Here is a 19,838-nt window from a genome sequence, read left to right on the forward strand (position 1 = left end):
TGACTCCCAATCTCTGTCTGATCCTGGCAGCGATGTAATAACTTGAATTTATTATAATATTATAAGAAATAAATGATGTGCACAGTAACATCATCTCTATCTGAAACTTGAGTTATGGTCCTTTTGTTTATTCAAGTGTCCCGGTGCAGTTGACTTGATTGTGTTCTGGCAGAGCTTCAAGTTCCTGTCTATTAGCACTGATCGTAAGTAACTGGAGGACGCCGTCCAGATCAAATAGATGATGATAACTTTAAGGCCATCAAGCAGACACTACCAGCCCTGTCCCGATCACTGAAAGCAGGATGTAGTTTTAGGATTCTGCAACATCCAAATAAACTCACTCCAATTAGCATCTGCTGAGTTTGTAACTGCAGCCACTAAAAATGATCAGTAGATGGTGTAGTTGTGTAGTTTACACAAGACAGAAATGCCCAGGAAACAGATGTTACAGTACCCACAATACCCTCATTGAAACTGCCCAGTGATTGTCTTGATCAATCCACAAAGTCCCAGTGAAAGTATGGTAAGTGGACATTCAACATATAATATGGTATGGTAATTAGAAAATGTAATATCTATTGATTATGGGAATGCTCAACACACACTTTGCAAAGCTATCACTGCATGAACAACTTGTTGTAGCAAACAAACACAATTACACATTATCACACAAAAAACTCGGTGCCTTAAATAGTTTTGCATTGTTGACTGTAAATCCATGTAAATAGGTATTGGCAAAGCCAAACTGACATCTGACTGACACAAGGTCCAGTTTGAACTTTGATCATTCTTGCTACATTACTTGGCCTGTGTTGTATCATTATCCTGTGACTGCTACTTCTGCTTCTCCCAACAGCTGATTTCATTACCGAGGCCATGATGTGGTTATTTATTGAAATTAGTTGGGAAATTAGTGACCTAGGGAAGCACTGGCTGGGTTTGGAGGTATTTTGATGAGCGGTACCTATTTCAATAACACAGACCAGTGAAGCCACAGTTTTCATGATTTAACTGTAGATAATGGAAACTAATCATCTGTAAACATTAGCACATATTACTGAGTGAATAACAGTTTCCGGATGGGAAAAAAAGGATCTATAATGACTGGTTGACTGTAAGCTGACTGACTACTTTTAAATCAGCAGACAATGCATAAATAAGTTCCATCTCTGTCACATGATATTTGCTTTTAATGTTTAATGTCAAAGTGTTGACAGTAGCTTGTACAACACATGACAGGGCCGTAAAGGGGATGCTACTTGTTTTCTTTCTTGCCAGGAAACATCAATATATTCTATGAACACGTCACCAGAGAGGGAATCATTGTAACACCTTTACTTCAATCAACAAAACAGGCATGTGGCTACTGTGGTCAAACTTCAGCACTGAACTGATAACACAGCAATTTTGGTATCAGGCCATAGGATGTTTTCCCTTTCAATAACACATGCTGAATCTGAATTTGAAACCAAAAGTTAACTAATGTCCTGTATAATGGAATAAACCAAAAGAAACACTGAAATTAGCATCTAAAAAAGTCAGGTTATCAATGTCTCTTACAACGGAATTCTGAGATATGATATAATGCCAAGTCATTCAAAAACAACAATATAAAAATACCTAAACTGCCTGTGCATGTAGGCTGCATTATAAGTAGGACAGCTGCTTAATATAAGACAGAAATACCAGAGGTAAGTATCAAAATATAGATAGATATGTATTATAAATATAAACCACATGTCAAAATGCAGTATGTTATAAAGTGAGTTGTATAGTTGTAAGTGTGGGACAATGAAAATATAGGCTACTGTATTTGGTCTCTATATATACCTTGTGTAAATAACATGGTTATTGTTCCGTGTCTTGCTGCATGTTCTTCATGTATCTGTTTGCACAAAGGTTCATCAAACTTTTCACCCTCTGAGCAAACACAGCTAATTGGCTGTCGCCTGGAAACCGGGGAGCGATTTTAAACCTGCTGTTTCAGTTACCGAGCATAAATTAAACTGTTAAAATGAGAAAACCCTCGAGCCGAAAAACGCACCTGAATGTCAAATTCTACACTACGCTGGGGAAGAAAGTGCTCAGTTTACCTACATTTTAGGGGTACTGCAAACGTTGCTTCAGATGCAACTGGCGCATATGCTGGAGGTGTCACGACTCACTCTGCCGCCTTGACCCTAAACACCACAGTGTCTGATGCAGGCCACCTGTATGTAACTCGATGAAGCGGCACAGCTGAAACACTGTACTGACAGTGAACCTGCAGGTGCTGTCATGCTCTGCTGATGAAGCTGCTGCAGTGGAGATGAGCGCTTGCGCGTGCAGGATTTATTCTGGTTATGTAAAAAAAAAAAAAAAAAGATAACGGGTTGAGCAAACTGTGAATTGTTATTGCAGTATTTTGGGGGTAGTGGATCCTTCAGTTTACACGGTGATGATGTTACTCTGGATAAAACGTGTCCTCCTGGAGTCCTAAGTTAAAATATACATTAATTGACTCTGCTCCTAAGCTGTAAAACGCTCCGCCTGAGGCAGTGCGTGACGCTACAAGTTAATTCTTGGGTTTAGGTTTCTACAGGACTTAATGCGAAGGAGGGTTTCAAGCAGATCCCGCCCTCACTGGTCTTAGTCTCTGTTTGCCCTGTTCAGAGAGAGGAGCATTACACGCAGATGAAACACGGAATAGCCAATTTTAGTGCCCTGCGGAACTGAGGGGGGAGGACAGCGAAGACGAGCCGTAATCATGATTTAACCGATCCAAACCAGCAGGTTATCGCTGATTTCTCGATGGTTTCTATAATAAATCAGCGGTAAGTCTTCTCTGGCGCTTGCCACTCAGTCACAGTAGCAGAGGAGCAGAAGGCCAGCTCGATCCAGTGAAGTCGAAACGGGAACCTGCGATGCCAACCGCGGATGTAGAGCCGGGCAAGATGGGCAGAGACACGGGGGCTGCAGCACCGGCCTTACCGAACCAGCCCCCCAGTGAACGCGCAGTCGGTGTGCTGTGGTCGTTTGGGAAATGCCTGGGTGCGCTTGTGCCGGTGTACCTGGCCGGTTACTACGGCTTCAGCATCAGCGTTGTGCTGTTCGGTCTGATGATCTACATGGGGTGGAAGCACAGTCGACTGGAGAAAGTGATGAGGCTCAAGTCTGCCATGTACCTGCTGGAGAACGAGAGGGAGTTCACCACTGAAAAGGTTTTCAGAACCAAAAGGGATTTGCCTCCCTGGGTAAGGACTTGTATTCACACTTTTAGCTGGCTCACCGCCCACCATGCTCGTGCTCTGCAGTTTTGTATCACCTGTCACATCTGTCACATCTGCCAAGTTGAACTTGAGCTGCACCTCCATGAATAGCCTGTAACTCACTAGTAGGCACTTATTATTTGTCCAGACGCTCTAAAGTGAACACACACACACACACACACACACACACACACACACACACACACACACACACACACACACACATAAAAAGACACGGAGCTGTATGGCAGCACACAATAAATATGTGCATGAAGGTCCCGTTTGTTCATTGTATTTTCCTCCTGTGTCAGACCAGCCCCATATTTAGACATTCCTTGTGTGCAGTGCCTGGGGAATTAGTCTGAACTGCTGCCACACACAGGAATGTGAAATGAACATGTCAGATGATGAAGTCTTCATAGTGCAAAGGTGTAAAAAATGACACTGACGTTGAGGAGACCTTACATTGAATTGTCAGCAAAATGCACAGCTAAGACTATACAGACAAGATAATTTATCTAACAATGGTAGAGATTCTCTCTTGTGTGTTTCCTCTTCCTGTTTCAATACGCTGCCTGTTTGCCAAAACCTGATGACTCATAAACATCCGTTAGAGCGGAGCAGAGGCAGTGACCAGGACCACCATATCTGGTTAGAGAGAGTAAGAGAGAGGATAAACTGTGCGTTTGTGTGTGTGTGTGTGTGTGTGTGTGTGTGTGTGTGTGTGTGTGTGTGTGTGTGTGTGTGTGTGTGTGTGTGTATGGCAGATAGGCCTAATCTGTCATATCAAGTCTCAGTGGTTTAGGGGAAAGGCTGATTTGCAGTTTGTGCTTAATATGTAAACAGAGTAGAACCTTGACTGAACTCTACTGAAGTAAAGAAAAACATTAGGCCCACTAAAAGAAGTATTTTAACTTCTCTTCTCTTCTTCTCTTCATTTTACACTACCCTGTCCTATCTGAGTTCATGCCTGAGCCATATTACTTGTCCACAGGTCAACTTTCCAGATGTGGAAAAAGTGGAGTGGCTGAATAAGGTATGTTTTTTTTCTCCTATCAAACAATGAATGGGTGCAGCTGTATATTTTACCATGAGGGATTTATCTTTTTTTTTTTTTTTTTAATAAAAATCTATTCAGCTTGTGTGATAAATTACTGCTCTGCTTCATTCAGCTGAACTTTTAGCAAAGCAAAATAAACAACAAATTGTTTCTAGATAAGGTGTTCAGGATTCACTCGAGTAGCTCCCAACAGTAGCTACAACACCTCACATTTAATATTAAGATAAAGATTACTTGTGTGGACTTTGAGTGACCTGGCTCCAGCTGCAGCCTCTCCATCAGAGCAGATAATCGAATGGTGTAATTAAGAGGCAGGAAGAGCGGCTCAGATCATATTGCAGTCTTTTTGTCTCTGTCAGTACAGTAACCTCACATCAGCACAGGGCAAGTGTGGATGTGAATACTAATAAGACAAAGCGCCTTTCTGGAGGGAAAAATGCAATGAAGTCTGTGACAGAAGCCCAGATTGTAGGATGGAAATTTGCTGGGCCCATCTTTCGCCAGCCCACGTCTCTCCTTCAGGCTTCCCGACATGTGATCCAGCTGCCCACGCTTACCCTTCTCTCTCGCAGCTGTAAACAAACATACATCAGTCTCGAAATGTTCTCACCATGTATTATATTCAACAACTTAAAGAAACAAGTACATGCAGAGAAAAGGAGCTGATAATGACTCTGAGTAATTGATGTGAAGAAAGCCCCAGGGGAGCTCCATTTTATAGGATGCATCGTTACTACCTGCATTTCTATAACTGTCTGTGTCATAAATAATGTATAGGACACCTACCTGCCTGTAGCTGCAGTTTATTAGTATCACTAGTCGCATGCTGACAGGACTTGATACACCTCACACCTCACACTGAAGCTAACTCCAGTGTGTGGCAGTGTGGAGTGATAACACTGACACACTTATCTAATGCTTTATTCTACAGATCCATAATTTCAGAATTATTTCCTAAAAAAAACAAACAAAAAAAACAATTTCCTGGATTTATTAGAATTTTCTTAAAATAAATGTTCCATTTAAATGTAGATAAATATTTATTCATTAATAATTTCTTATTGTAAACTTTATTCTCCAATGATGAATTATATTCTTTCCTTTAGACAAATGTCACTTGGTTGCATGTTCAGCCGACCTGCTGTGCAGTGAAACACTCTCTAGGTTACAGGAGCAATTAAAAGGATTATTAATTGAAATTGTCTTTATTTTCCATTTTATTAGTGCCAAGTTCATTGTTCTTTCTAGGACATTTCATAGGAACTTATGGACCCATGAAGTAAAGCATTGATGATAAATTTTTCATTTTTAATTGTACTTCAGAATGATGCTCTCCCAGATGAATAATAACTGGAGGGTACTCGACTAATTTATTTAAAAACTATCCTTGCTGAATTATTGATGGTTGAGCGACTTCAATACAATTTGGATTCCAGCCTTTCTCAGATGGGCTTTTGTAAAAACTTCTACAAAAAGCCTTTCAGCCACAAGGCAAACAGTGTGTGGCTATGGCTTTGTGAAGCAGGTGTTTGTCTATTGTGAGTTAATCTTTCTTTCTTATTTTCTGTCATGTTCTGGTAAATATTTCTTTATTCACAGGAAGCCCTTTGCTATGAATACACTTTTACACAAATTATAACTCATTGTTACTCAGAGAATTACATTATATGGATGTAAACGTGAACTACATTTGATTACATTAACCAATTTATGATGATCATATATACCTTGTATGTAAATGAAGCATTGGCTCGTGGCTTTACTGTTTCTAAAACCTTAACAGGAAAATAATGAATGGCCATATGTTCTGTCATGTAGATCCTGCAGCAGGCTTGGCCCTTTGTCGGCCAGTATCTGGAGAAGTTGTTGGTAGAAACCATTGCTCCCGCCATCCGTGCTTCCAGTATTCACCTGCAGACTCTCAGCTTCACCAAGGTCAACATAGGAGATAAGGTATTTGTCTGTCATAAAAGTAACCGTTTATCCTGTAAATGTCCCATGACTGAGAAACTACAGTGAAGCACGGGTTATTGATGTTGGTAATATGTATCTAAGTCTGGTAATGCGGGACTAGTCTCACTATTCTCTTCATTACAAGCGTAAAGAGGATGCATTCATGACAGGGACTGATGATCTTCATGTGAATCTTTTCTAATGTGATTTCATAAAGTCTCTTCCAGTCTTGTTTGCTTTGTTTAACAGCAGCTGCTTCGTTCACAGGCTTTGAAGGTGTCAGGTGTAAAGGCTCACACAGAGAACGATAAGAGACAAGTTATGTTGGATTTATACCTGAGGTAATGCATCACAACTTTTAGTGCCTCATTTTATACTGTTGCTTGTGTATTGTGAGTCTTTCACAAGGGCTTGTCCTTATCTGTCACAGCAGATCATTGTTTACTTAGCACAGGAAAGAAATCAGCTTTATCACAGTTCATATCAACTGCTTCACTTGGTTAAATGTGCATCTGTCACTGCTCCTCTATTGCAGCTACGCTGGTGACGTCGAAGTCAATGTTGAAATCAAAAAGTACTTCTGCAAAGCCGGAGTGAAAGGAATCCAGGTAGAAGAATAATTATTAAGATATTCGTACATTATTGCAGTTGAGTGGCCTGAAAACATATTTTTAGTTAAAGATTTCTCTTTGTAGCTCCACGGGAAGCTGCGCGTAATCCTCGAGCCTTTGATCGGAGATGTGCCGCTGGTTGGAGCCATCACAATGTTCTTCATCCGCAGGCCTGTGAGTGTTTTCTGTCTCTCACTGCATTGTTATCTAAAGGCCTACACTTCTTCACATGCCATTACTTGCATCTGTATCATATGTTCCATATGTGTAGAAACTGGACATCAACTGGACTGGGCTTACCAACCTGCTGGATATCCCTGGCCTGAAGTGAGTTGATATGATAGAGCTGTTGTGTCCAACTGTTTTTTTTTTTTTTAATGAAGGGTGCCAGTTGTAGGGGCTGTTTTTGTGTGCACTTTGGCTTCTACACTTTTTGGACCTGATGTAACTGATATAACAGAGAATGTATTATTTATTCAGCAACTAGACACAGAGAGGCTTTTCCTTTAATTAAAAGGAGTTGCAAGACAAACTGAGACAGACAACAGTGTTTAAAAGTCTGTCTGTTCAGTGGCAGATCTGTGTGGTCACATCCTTAAAGGATAAGGGTGGCAATATGCTTCATTTTTGCTGTTGTCCACAAATCCTATGAAAAGCCAAAAACCAACAATGACTTGATCCTATTAACAAGTATTGCCCGCGGAGCCAACGCCTGATATAGCTTATTCCTCAGTGCCATAGACCTTCAGTGTTGTCCAGAGGCAGTTAAAAACATGTGAGCAGTGGGTCTCACTGTTGCACTGACATGTCTCTTCATTACCACTAACATGGGAACTGTAGTTTATTTTAAGTTAAAGGGATAGTTCGGGTTATTTGACGAGTGGTTGTGTGGGTTATTTGTATAGAGTCAATGTATTACCTGAAGTAGATTCGGATCCGCACCCTCCCAGTTTAGAGAAGCAGCCGGGAGTATTGGCACAGAAACTGAGTGATGTGCTGCCAAATGCACACTCAAAAAAGCTAATATTAGTTTAAGTGTATTTTGTATATTTTCACAGCTTTATCTTGCTGTCAAACAGCCCTTTCCTTTGGAACTACATTTTCTACTACTCAACTGTTGAACTACCATATTACTACTCACAAACGCACACTGTCTTACGCTGCAGATCAGCTGTTTGAGTCAGAAAGAGCTAAGCGTAGGTACGCATCACATCACTCAGTTTTGGTGCCGGTCCTCCCGGCTGCTTCTCTAAACTGAAAAGGGCACTGATCAGACTCTACTGCAGGTAATACACTGACTATGTATAAGTGCCTCACACAACCCCAGTTCAAATAACCCGAACTTTAATCACTTTAATCCCACATGGACCGCCCTATTGGTAAAAACTCAATAGAGCAGGAAATTCATCTGAAAATAGCCTCCACCAAATGCACTATTTCCTCTAATTACAGCAACGTTTACTGAACACCGCATTTCCCAGCATTTTTAGACAATTACTCACTCTTTTTGTAATGAAACTATGTATTTGTGACCTTTTTTTTTTGCTTCTTCAGTAGAAACAAAGGAGCTTGGGGCTCAGTATCATAGACAGAGTAGGGAGGTCTATGGGTAGTCTATGGTAACACCTTGTTGGTTTTGTTCTTTTTATTTGATTTATTGACAATAAGAAAAATATTGAACGATACCAATCTTATCCTTTAAGTTGTTAGAACTAAAGCTGTGCTGGTGTTCTTGTATTCAACAAGTAATACTATGACTCCATACATTTATATTCAGGTAGTTTTTATTCAGGTCCATTATGTAAGATCAGAATATGGACAATGTAGAATCAACTGCAGCACATTTAAACAGAATATGAAGATAAACTAATGGTCTGACGAAAGGGAATAATCCAACTCTATTTACAGTGATATTCAGTGTAATTGTGTGTTGGCTGATTCTACACTGTGTGTGTTGTGATCTTTATATAATGTACTTAAAGCATTGTCTGAGGCCAGTTTGCTGCTGACACATCAGCCCCCTCTGGCAATACTTTCAGTGATAGTGTCATAATGTTTGAATTGTGCTCCTCCTCTCAATTAGCCAACATGATTTCACAGAAGACTGCCCTGTACAGCCAGTGGGTGCTTCCTGTTGGTTGTGTTAGTGTGAACCTGGACATCATGTTATTAATGCATGTCAGTGGTAGTGTATAGTTTTTTTTGTCTGTCTGTGTGTCCCTCCCTTGTGTGTCCCCATCATCGTCCTTGCATTCATTTGCAGTGCCATATCGGACACTATGATAATGGATGCAATAGCCTCCCACCTGGTGCTCCCCAATCGTCTCACTATCCCCCTGGTGGCCGACCTGCACATTGCGCAGCTCCGCTCCCCTCTCCCAAGGGTAACTGTTTCTATAATAAATGGCCTGGAGAAACACGGGCCCACACAGACTGAAGCAGTTCTGTCTGAGAACGTTAGCTGCAAGCAAACACATAGCCTGAAAATCATACAGCAAATTCACATTGTGAATGAAAAGCCATGTTTTGTGAAGATACATTTTGATTTTCTCTGTGCTCGCTTGTGTTTTCCTGCATGTGTACTCCCGGCACATGCACAGGGAGTTGTGCGTATCCATCTGCTGGAGGCTGAGGACCTGACCGCTAAGGATACAGTAATCAAAGGCTTGATTGACGGGAAATCGGACCCATATGCCGTTCTGCGTGTAGGAACCCAGATCTTCACCTCTCATCACGTAGACAGCAACCTGCACCCACAGTGGAGGGAGATGTATGAGGTGAGAGGGGCTGGGAGGGAGGAAAATAAAGCCAAAACTGAGCTCAAAACCAAAGAAGAGATATGTGGCTTTATCTTGATATTCAAGTGTTGCACTTCCCACCAGTTTGTGTGTTTAAACTTATAGCTTGGTGTTGGTGTCCTTGCTTTGATAGGGATGGCACTAAGTCTTTGGTAGTAAATACATCAGCAGCACTTCAGAGATAAACAGTTTTGTGGCGATTTTATCTACTCCTCTCGAAACAGGAAGCTGCTGTTTCTGAGATAAGGAGTTCTTGCAAAAATTGCTTTCTCAGGGTCACATTTCTGTTTTCCTGTGCTTTGTGAAATTCGAGCCGAACACTGAATAGATATTAAAATAAAAGTAGTAAAGTTCTTGCCATCGTGATTCTGTTTGCATGCCCTTGCATTATTGTGTCGTGTGTGGCTGTATCTATATTTGTATTTTTGTTGTGTGTATTTGTGTATTTGTCCATTTATGTGTGTGTATGTGTGTCAGGTGATTGTCCATGAAGTACCTGGTCAGGAGTTGGAAGTGGAAGTATTTGACAAAGACCCAGACCAGGATGACTTCCTGGGGAGGTAGCTTATTCATTCTCACTCATTTACTCTGTCTCTATGTGCTTTTCATCTCATTTCCATCTCTGCTCTTCACACATTGGGCCATGATTCTGTTGAAATGAACGAAATGAATCTCTTTGATTCATGGCTTCATTGATTCTCCCCCTACCTCTCTCCATCTCTCTCTCTTTCAGGGTCAAGGTGGATCTTGATATTGTAAAGAAGGCCAGAGTTGTGGATGATGTAAGTAGTAACGCTAAAGTTGAACCAAGATCCCGTATTTTTACCTTTTATATTTAGTGTCTCTCTTTGATCAAATAACAAACATCAAACATGAGAACACAGTATTATATTGTTTAGCCCAGGAAAATATCTGAGTGAGACTGCAGTAATCCTGTTAGCATGTGACACTACAGATCCCATGAGCTTCCTCGTGATCTGCTCTGATCTCATCACCTTCAATACTGGCATCCTGCTCAAAGAAATCGGCCAGACGAGAAAAATGTGTGTTTTATTTTATGAGCCCTCTGTTTTTGTAAACAGTGGTTCAACCTGAGGGACGTTTCAACCGGCAGTGTTCACCTCCGGCTGGAGTGGCTCTCTCTGCTGTCCTCTGCTGACAGACTGAGTGAGGTGAGTCTGCACCTAACTCACCTCCTGCTACTCAATAGATCTTCTTTGGGTAGCGGTGTGGACAAATTGATGTGCTTATAATCATCAGAACATTATTTTTGTTCATTATTGATTTATTTTTATAGTATTTTTCCTTTTATTTGATAGTATGACAGTGTAGAGAGACAGGAAACACAAGAAAAGGGGGCGATAACAAGCAAGGTTCTGGACTGGAATCAGATTTGCCATTGTGGTTACAAGATTAGTTTCTTAAACCGCTTATTTACTAGAACTTCATCTGCCCTAATGTTTATTTCAAAAATCACAAAAATATAAAGTTAAACTATTTTACAGTTGAGCCAAATGTATTTATATTATTACATAATTGTTGTTATTACTATTATTAAAATTTAACCTTTATTTAACCAAAAAATCCTGATTAATATTAAAAATCTCTTTTTCATGAGAGCAGCAAGATATGCAGCAATAAACATGAGGCACAGACTGATCTGTCACAAAGTCAGAATGAAACAAATATATATCTTTAATCAGAAATAAATTGCCACTAAGAATCATATGAAAGATAACATGCCAAAAATAACCTAAACTGGCCCCTTTGGGTTTGTGTGGAAGGTTTTAGCAATTATCTGTTTGTACTGTCTGATGTATCGTATTATCTTTAATATATTTTATATTTAAGTTTGTGTGTATTATGTGTTTAAGAAGTTCATCTTGGGAACTAAGTTAAGTGGTAGGTTGTAACAGCATCTAAATAAATAAGACCAATGTAAAACTGTCAAACATTAAATCAATAACACATTGTTCATCAACTTATACAAATAGTAAAATTGTTGGTAGCCACTATCAGGCTTTTAAAGATCCAGATCATTTTCTCCACATGTTCTTCACCTCCATCTGTTGTTCTTCTACCAGGTGATCCAGAAGAACCAGAACCTGACCAGTAAGACAGCTGATCCCCCATCTGCCGCCATCTTAGCCATCTATCTTGATCAAGCTTACGAACTGCCTGTAAGATTACAACTATTTAAGATGCTGCCATGTGGTGTGCCTTAAAGTTTCATTTGTTACCCACATGTATGTATTTAATGTGTTGTAGATGAGGAAAGGCAATAAGGATCCGAGCCCAATGGTGCAGATTTCCATTCAGGATACGACTAAAGAGAGCAAGGTAAGAATAAAACTTTAACTATAAATTAGTACGTTAATAAACCAAACTGAACATAATGAATGTTTTTCGCCTTTCCTCTTCAGACTTGTTACGGGACCAACAGCCCTGTGTGGGAGGATGCTTTTACCTTCTTCATTCAGGATCCTCGCAAACAAGACATTGACATTCAAGTAAGTCATCACACGAGTAATGATTAAATGCACCAATTAAGCTTGGTAGGTTTATTACATACATTTACTCCCAAGGTGTTGGGGTGATTAGTACAGTAAATACTCAGTTTTCAGTTTTTCCTCTTATTCTGTGTGATTACTCTGTAAACTGTACTCTCCTTTTTTTAACCCACTTATGGCCCTTTTCCCTTTATTTTTGCTTTTCCAGCTGGTTTTCATTCTAACTGCATGTCTTCCTTTCCTGTTTTTTTTTTTTTTTTCAATCAGGTCAAGGATGACGACCGTGCTCTGTCCCTAGGCAGTCTCACCATCCCTCTGACCCGTATTCTGGCGACCCCTGAACTCACCATGGACCAGTGGTTCCATCTGGAGGATTCTGGTTCAGCCAGCCGCATCTACGTCAAAATTGTGCTTAGGGTTGGTATTGCACTGATGGACTTGGACATGTGTTGGCCACTGGAGTAAATAAGTAAGATGTGGATTCAAGCCCTGTTCCTGGAAATAACCAGTGTCTGTGTGGAAGACTTTGAAATCCTAACAGCACCCGAAGGACAGCTTTGGCCTCATGAAGCTATCATCTGGCCCTAAACTTACCATTTGTGTGTTTGTCAGCCGTTGACATCAAATCCTTGTGGACATAACACATAGAGAATAAAGAACTTACAGTTGTAGTGTAGCACATGTACACACAAATCTGCATCACTAAACTTAAGATAATGATCTTCAATACATGAATTTTTAATCAGTAACTACTCCCAATGACATGCCTGAACTTAACCCTAACACACAAATCGAAACTTAAACGGCACTTTCCTTTGGCACTACATTTTTCAACCGCTGAACTACCATATTGCCACACACCGCCGCAGTTCAGCGGAGTGAATCAGAAAGTGGCGTAATACAGTGCACTCTGCAGGTGCGCTTGTGCGTAGGAATACGGTAGTTCAGTGGTTGAAAAAATGTATGTCAACCCCATGTCTAAAAACCCGAACTATCCCTTTAAAGTAGACTGTCCGCATGTCTTCTGTCTGCCTCATCTTTCTGTTCTTCAGAGAACATGTGGTCCTCGTAAGTACAGAAAAATGCTCACACAGAAACCTGTAGTTTCTCTTCCTTGTCAATCCTGAAGTGAAGAAGCTTATTCTTATTACCAGAAATCAAATAAATGTTATTCGGTCATTTACTGCTTGATATCTGCTCACCATAACCTCTTATTTGCCTCCTGCTCCTTGCTAGGTTTTGTGGCTAAGTGATGATGCCACTCCTACAACTCCGTCTCCTCGCCCTTCATCCTCTGGATCCGGGATGGGTCAGGGGGGAATCACATCAGAAGTGAACCCCATGGGGCCCGGTGGGTTAGCTAAACCTCAGCCAGCACGACCGCAGCACACCACACCCGACCCGGAGTTTGCAACTGAGGTGAACAATTGTTTACCTAGAGTCGAACAGCAGCAGACACAGCTCAGTCTCTCAAACATGCACTGTTGTAACATTCCCCCGTCCTTGCTCTGCTCACAGGGAGTGCTGCGTATTCATCTGTTAGAGGCCCAAAACCTGATAGCCAAGGACAACTTCATGGGGGGCATGGTGAAGGGGAAGAGTGACCCCTATGTCAAGATCCGTGTGGCTGGTATCACCTTCCGCAGCCACACTATCAAAGAGAACCTCAATCCCATCTGGAATGAGCTCTATGAGGTTTTACCATTGTTTAATGCTCGAGTGATCCAGTCTTTTCTGATGAAATTATTAGGTCTTAGATTAAATTTAACATATTTTTTCTATGATTTAGGTGATTTTGACGCAGCTTCCTGGTCAGGAGATCCAGTTTGAGTTGTTTGACAAGGACATCGATCAGGACGACTTCCTCGGAAGGTGCGTCCTGGTATTATTATTATTATTATTATTATTATTATTATACAACTTGTGGCTCTAGTAACTAAAGGAAAAGCTGTCAGTGAAAAGGAGGATAAAGTACAAAGTATTGATTGAGTCCTGTCCTTACAGGTTCAAGCTTAGCCTACGAGATATCATCAGCGCACAATTCATCGATACGGTGCGTGACTCAGAGTTGAAAAGATTTCATTATGTAATTTAACATATAATATTGAAATTTAACATTTCTGTGTCAACCTTGTTACAGTGGTACACTCTAAATGATGTGAAGTCAGGCCGAGTTCACCTGGTGTTGGAGTGGCTGGCCAGAGTGTCCGACCTGCCCAGACTGGAGCAGGTTAGAAACTTTATTTATTTTTTTACATATTTCAAGGTCGTAGACAATTGGTCAACAATTTGCAACAAAGAATAATAATAAACTGAGTCATAATAAAGAATATATGAGCAAATACTTGCAAAGAAATGAATCACATAAAAATACAGTCATAACAATTGAAATGCATAATAAGAAAAGTAAAACTTAGTAACTAGAACCAGAACCATAAGACATACTCTACGTCTCCAGATTGCTTTGCCGCTGGACCATGTCGCTATATATGTACATATGCTTGTGCTCTGAGAGCGTGAAATATTTGGCCTCCATGTTTTTACAGGGTCGAATGTGGGCCACCATATATGTATATATGTGTGCATAAATAAATGCATATATATAAACATGTAAACAGTGAAAGTCTTGATTACCCATGACTATTTTTTTTAAATCATCATTATGTTTTACTGGCAGGAATGGGCATCCGCACTATTTTAAACTGTAAGTGCTGCAGGCAGAAAGGCCATTACAAGATAGTGCCAAAAGATAGAATTACCAAATCCATCATTTGTCTAATATGAATTCTTTCGTACATACCGAAGCCTTAATACAAGAAAAAAAGAAAAGAAAAACTGAACAAAGCTTTTCAACAATTTTAATGTTTTTGAAGATCATTGCATTTAAAAACATTATCTTTTTACTTAAATTGTCCTGTTATGCAAATGATTTGTCGGCCCACTTGCAATACCTTTGCGGCCCAACAGTGGGCCCCGGCCCACAGGTTGGGAACCACTGATGCATGTGTGTGTGTGTGTGTGTGTGTGTGTGTGTGTGTGTGAAATGAAATTCCCACTTTGTGTTTCCACTGACTGGTTTTTTCAGAAGAGGGATACTTTCCTGTGAAGCTTTATTTGTGGCTGAGATATAATAACAGTAGTGATACGCACTTGGTTTGTCTAACCTCACATTAACTTCAGCTGAACTTTAAAATGCATTTTTGCACAGAACGAGTATTGTGGATTTTACCCCTCATCTTTTGAAGTGCAGTTGTGCTAGGAGGACTGCTTCACAGGAGGAATGACAACAGCAAGCTTAAAAATACCAAAAACCTATCCTTTAAATGTGAGCGGTCAGTACCCTTGTTTTGGTGCAGTGTTGTTTGGTTGCTATGGCAGATACAACAGTTTCTGATTAAAAGGAAAGAAAACCACTTTTGTGGCAAGGGTTTTGAAAGTGTTTTGCAGACTCTTGCATTGATTCGTATATTTATGTTAATATCTTTCTGCTCTTCTCTGTGTGTGACATAATTTCTTACTTTCTACAGATCCTGCAGTACCAGTCCCAGCAAGTGTACCAGAACAAGGTTGTGCCATCAGCAGCCGTGCTCTTTGTGTATGTGGAGCGTGCCCATGGCCTGCCGGTGAGATCATATCTACCAGTCCTTGGGGTTTTATTTGTTGTCTATTATGATGTGTTTTTCCTCTCCCCAAAGAGTGGAGAAGTACAATGGTTGCTTTTAGTGGAACTGTATTGCATAGAGCACTGTAGTGTGCCAATACAGCTGCATGTTCAGTTCTATTTTAAATCACCGCTAATGTAATGTGTGTTAGTTTTAATAAATGCTGTTGATTTCAATTTTTGTATTACGTTATTCCTTGTTCGACACTTCAGTTGAAGAAAAGTGGAAAGGACCCAAAAGCAGGAGCTGAGATTATCCTCAAAGGTGTTTCATACAAAACCAAGGTAGGATCACTTCTTTCATACTGAGCTTATGTATGCAAAAAAAAAAAAAAAAGAGAGAAAAATGTTGACTAAGAAAAGTCTTTTCCCCAAGGTTTGTGAGCGCTCCACATCTCCTCGATGGGACGAAGCCTTTCATTTTTTGATTCGTGACCCCAGAGATGAAACACTCACGGTCAAGGTGAGAATCTGTATTTTCACTTTTTGTCTTAACCTTGCGGCAGCAAAATTTTCTTGACAAAGCTGACTTTTCATACAGACATGATAAAAGTCTGAAACGTGCGTGCATCTGTATGCGTGTGTTTTCATTTAGCTCTCGCACAGCTGGGGACAGGCCCTCGGGTCCTTGACACTTCCTCTCAGGGAGGTGCTTGTTGAGCCGGGCTTGGTGCTGGACCGCTGGCTCAGTCTGGATGGAGCTCTGCCAGAGAGCCAGATCCTACTGAGGGCCACACTCAAGGTACAGACAATATGCTCCTTATTTTCTCTACACTGCAGTCTGCGTGCATGTGACCAATGTCCTTACTGTGATTTATCCCGTACTGAATCACTTGTAGCTCAAAGGTTTTTCTGTTCAGAGAATATTGCAACACACTGAATACAGTACTTTACAGCGTACTGTAATACAATCTACTCTTGGTCCACTGTTACATCTGCAGTATTATTATGTAGACCACTGATACATAACAAATACCCTGCACAATGTCACCACTCTCACATCGGTAAATATGAAGCTGGAGCCAGAAGCCAGTTAGCTACCGCTGAAGTTTGCTTCTTAACACTTTATATCCTGTATTAAAATGATAAGTTGTGGTTTTCCTGGCCAAGAGTCAGCCCTGGTTGCCTGGCAATGTCACAGTGACAACAAGACTCCAGGAAATAATTGCACAAGAAATAGTCCGGTGTGTAACCCCCTTTGTAAAACCACAATTCTTTTCACAGTTCGGTTTTGCTACAGATTAAACAAAGGAGATATAATGTGTTAAGACAGATTCAGGCTCCCTGTTTTCCTCTGTTTTCACTACTTTATGCGGTAAAAACTTCATATTTATTTTTGGCAGTAGGTAATGGGCAGATTTGTCATTCTGGGAAATGTAGATTGCAGATCTATACCAACTTTTATCAGTCTCTGACAGTGGATTTCCCCCGTACAACGCTCACAATGACAGCTGCTTCATTTTTCTCATAACTTAAGTCATGCACCATGGAAAGTTTGAAGAATTGACTCATTATATACAGTCAGTGGGCAGTTTATTAGAAACACCTATCTAGTGCAGTCTAATGCACCACAGGCTACGTCCTCCAAAATGATCACACACTTGAATCAACACCTCCCTAAAACAATAACAATAAAAGCTGAATATTATAACCTTCATGAGGGAGGATTTATTGCAGGAATACTTGCATTTTCTTTTAGCTAGGTATGTACCTAATGAACTATATAGGGTGTAGAGTTACGCAGTTATTATGCAGAAATGATTTCCATATCTTACAGATCTTGGACACTCAGCTGGCGGTGTGTCGTCGGGCTCCAGGGGATGCAGGTAGTGACGCCAACGAAGAGGAGGTCATCCCCAGATGGGTTCCATCCCATCTAGACATCAGACACAGAGGTGGCTTCTCCATGTGAGTCGCACACGCTAGTATCAATGCCCCGTCGTGCAGTCACTGCTCATACCGTGAAGAGATTTGTAATCAGTGTTTCCTCTGTAGGATCTTTGCTTATGTATAAAAATACATCATCAAAATGATAATCACATTTTCCGCAACTGTGCCTTCAGCGTCAATGATTCAGCCACAGCGGGCCAGGTGAAGCTTACCTTGGGCTACTCCACAGAGGAGAGCAGGCTTTTCATCACCGTTCACTCCTGCAGGTCTCTATATGATACACATTACTTTTTTTAATCATCACATTTTTGACCCAGAGCAGCCAGTACCATCATACTGTATGTTGTGAATGTGACTGCACAGATCCCTGGCAGCCTGCTCCAAGGACGGTGCAGACCCTTATGTTTCCTTCATCCTGCTGCCTGACAAGAAGGCCACGACCAAGAGGAGAACGGCCACCAAGAAGAGAGACCTCAACCCAGAGTTCAACGAAAGGTATAAGACAAACGAATGAGACACTTATGATAGCGAAAGAAACGATGAAAGGATGTTAATCGACCTCTTCCACTTTTCTCGCCCTTTCCATAGGTTTGACTTTGATTTCTCTCTCGAGGAGTCCATGCAGAGAAAACTGGACCTCTCTGTGAAGAACAGTGTCTCCTTCATGAGCAGAGAGAGGGAGCTTATCGGCAAGGTATATATCATCAGCTGCATCTGAAGTGCAGTTAGTTTTCACTCAGACCCACAAGTTTCCTGGTGTTGACATAGTTACTATCACAAGACACAGAAAATGTGAGACGTCATCTTTTTTGTTTCCTTGTTGCTCTCAGTTGCAGCTGGACCTGGACCAAGTAGACCTTAAGGCTGGTGTCACACAATGGTAATAATTTAAACATCTACTGAACAATATTGTGGGATAATAGAATTGTATCAACAAATGTATGTGCAAATGTTATTTTATAATATAATATTTTTAACTACAAATTGTATCCTTTCTGTTTTCCAGGTATGATTTGGTAGCAGAGACCAACTAGAAGAATCTATGCTTGATCTTCGGTACTATATAACAATAAGTGTTGCTTCTGTGATCTGTGATTTGTGTGTTTGTATATTCAGCTTAAATGAAAATTTCCACCATCACTGAAGAAAAAATGATGACATACATGCTTCACGACAAACACAGTCCACCAGTATTTATGACACTTTACATGTAGCTTATCATCCATGAAGTGTTACCTGTGCTAACTCTACTCTGTCTTGGACAGATTCTTCAGTAGAATATTTTGGCTGAATAGATATTTGATAAAAATGCAACTATGTTGCACAACCTACCAAGTTTATATATGTTTAAAAGCATGTACAAGTCCTCTGTGAATTTTATTTACAAAAGGGCTTTTGCTGTGGTTACTATCCTGAGGTATGACAATGTTTTATGGATTTACAGCATCCTACACAACTGAAAGTGATTCTTTTACATTTTATTTTTTACAATCTTCAAACAATTCCCGAGATTACTTTGTTTATATACATTTATATCATTGCCTTAAGTATTACAAAAACTGTGCACAGTTTGTCAGTGTTTATGAATTATGTTCCAAATGAAGTTTTATATGTTTTAAACAGAGCTTTCTGAAAGTTACTTTTGTAAATCAAAGTATTACAAACCTAGACCCTCACATTACCACTGAAAACAGAGGTATGATACTGTAAGCAGAGTCAAAATCACTGTGCTTTTATGAAGAGAAAACTTTGTAGATACTGAAAACACATCGCTGGTGTTATTACACCCACATGCTTCTTTGTGTTTGTATGTGTTTGTAGCGCTAAATGCAACTGGCTGATGCTGTCGGCCATGTTTATATTTTGCTTTTCGAGCTAAGCAGTTCTTAAAATCAAGCAAATATTGAGACAGCTTCCACGTAGCACCACTGTCCCTTCACCACAGAGGTCTGAGACACTGATTTGTGGTAATGGATAGAAAATAGAAACCTGTTGTAATAATTTGAACATATCATCATGTAGCTGCTGAAGTTCTTGATTAAAGTTTGCACTCTCATGAATCAACCCCGTTTTGTGGCTTCATCATTCTTGTGTTAAACTAATAAAT

General features: G+C 40.4%; 1 protein-coding gene across 1 annotated transcript; it reads left to right on the forward strand.

Moving 5' to 3' along the window:
* The first annotated feature begins 1,839 nt into the window (after window positions 1-1,839).
* esyt1a (extended synaptotagmin-like protein 1a) lies at window positions 1,840-19,795 on the forward strand. The gene is made up of 31 exons (XM_056385112.1): window positions 1,840-3,233; window positions 4,243-4,284; window positions 6,127-6,261; window positions 6,529-6,602; window positions 6,797-6,869; window positions 6,957-7,046; window positions 7,144-7,199; window positions 9,136-9,256; window positions 9,473-9,649; window positions 10,148-10,230; window positions 10,404-10,452; window positions 10,753-10,842; window positions 11,755-11,850; window positions 11,939-12,010; window positions 12,094-12,180; window positions 12,448-12,597; window positions 13,417-13,599; window positions 13,699-13,875; window positions 13,970-14,052; window positions 14,185-14,233; window positions 14,321-14,410; window positions 15,708-15,803; window positions 16,055-16,126; window positions 16,218-16,304; window positions 16,437-16,583; window positions 17,619-17,749; window positions 17,905-17,997; window positions 18,095-18,226; window positions 18,320-18,425; window positions 18,562-18,611; window positions 18,738-19,795. The coding sequence occupies exons 1-31, from the start codon at window positions 2,904-2,906 to the stop codon at window positions 18,763-18,765; spliced, it is 3,249 nt and encodes a 1,082-aa protein (XP_056241087.1). The 5' UTR covers window positions 1,840-2,903; the 3' UTR covers window positions 18,766-19,795.
* Window positions 19,796-19,838: the final 43 nt, after the last annotated feature.

The sequence above is a fragment of the Seriola aureovittata genome, chromosome 9, assembly GCF_021018895.1.
Source record: "Seriola aureovittata isolate HTS-2021-v1 ecotype China chromosome 9, ASM2101889v1, whole genome shotgun sequence".
NCBI classification, from domain to species: domain Eukaryota; kingdom Metazoa; phylum Chordata; class Actinopteri; order Carangiformes; family Carangidae; genus Seriola; species Seriola aureovittata.

Bases quoted from the DNA above. Each gene is read 5' to 3' on its own strand.
- esyt1a (XM_056385112.1), top strand. From the start codon at position 2,904: ATGCCAACCGCGGATGTAGAGCCGGGCAAGATGGGCAGAGACACGGGG. The intron at 14,234-14,320 runs GTGCGTGACTCA...ACCTTGTTACAG, and splicing joins GCGCACAATTCATCGATACG to TGGTACACTCTAAATGATGT. The intron at 17,750-17,904 runs GTGAGTCGCACA...CTGTGCCTTCAG, and splicing joins CACAGAGGTGGCTTCTCCAT to CGTCAATGATTCAGCCACAG.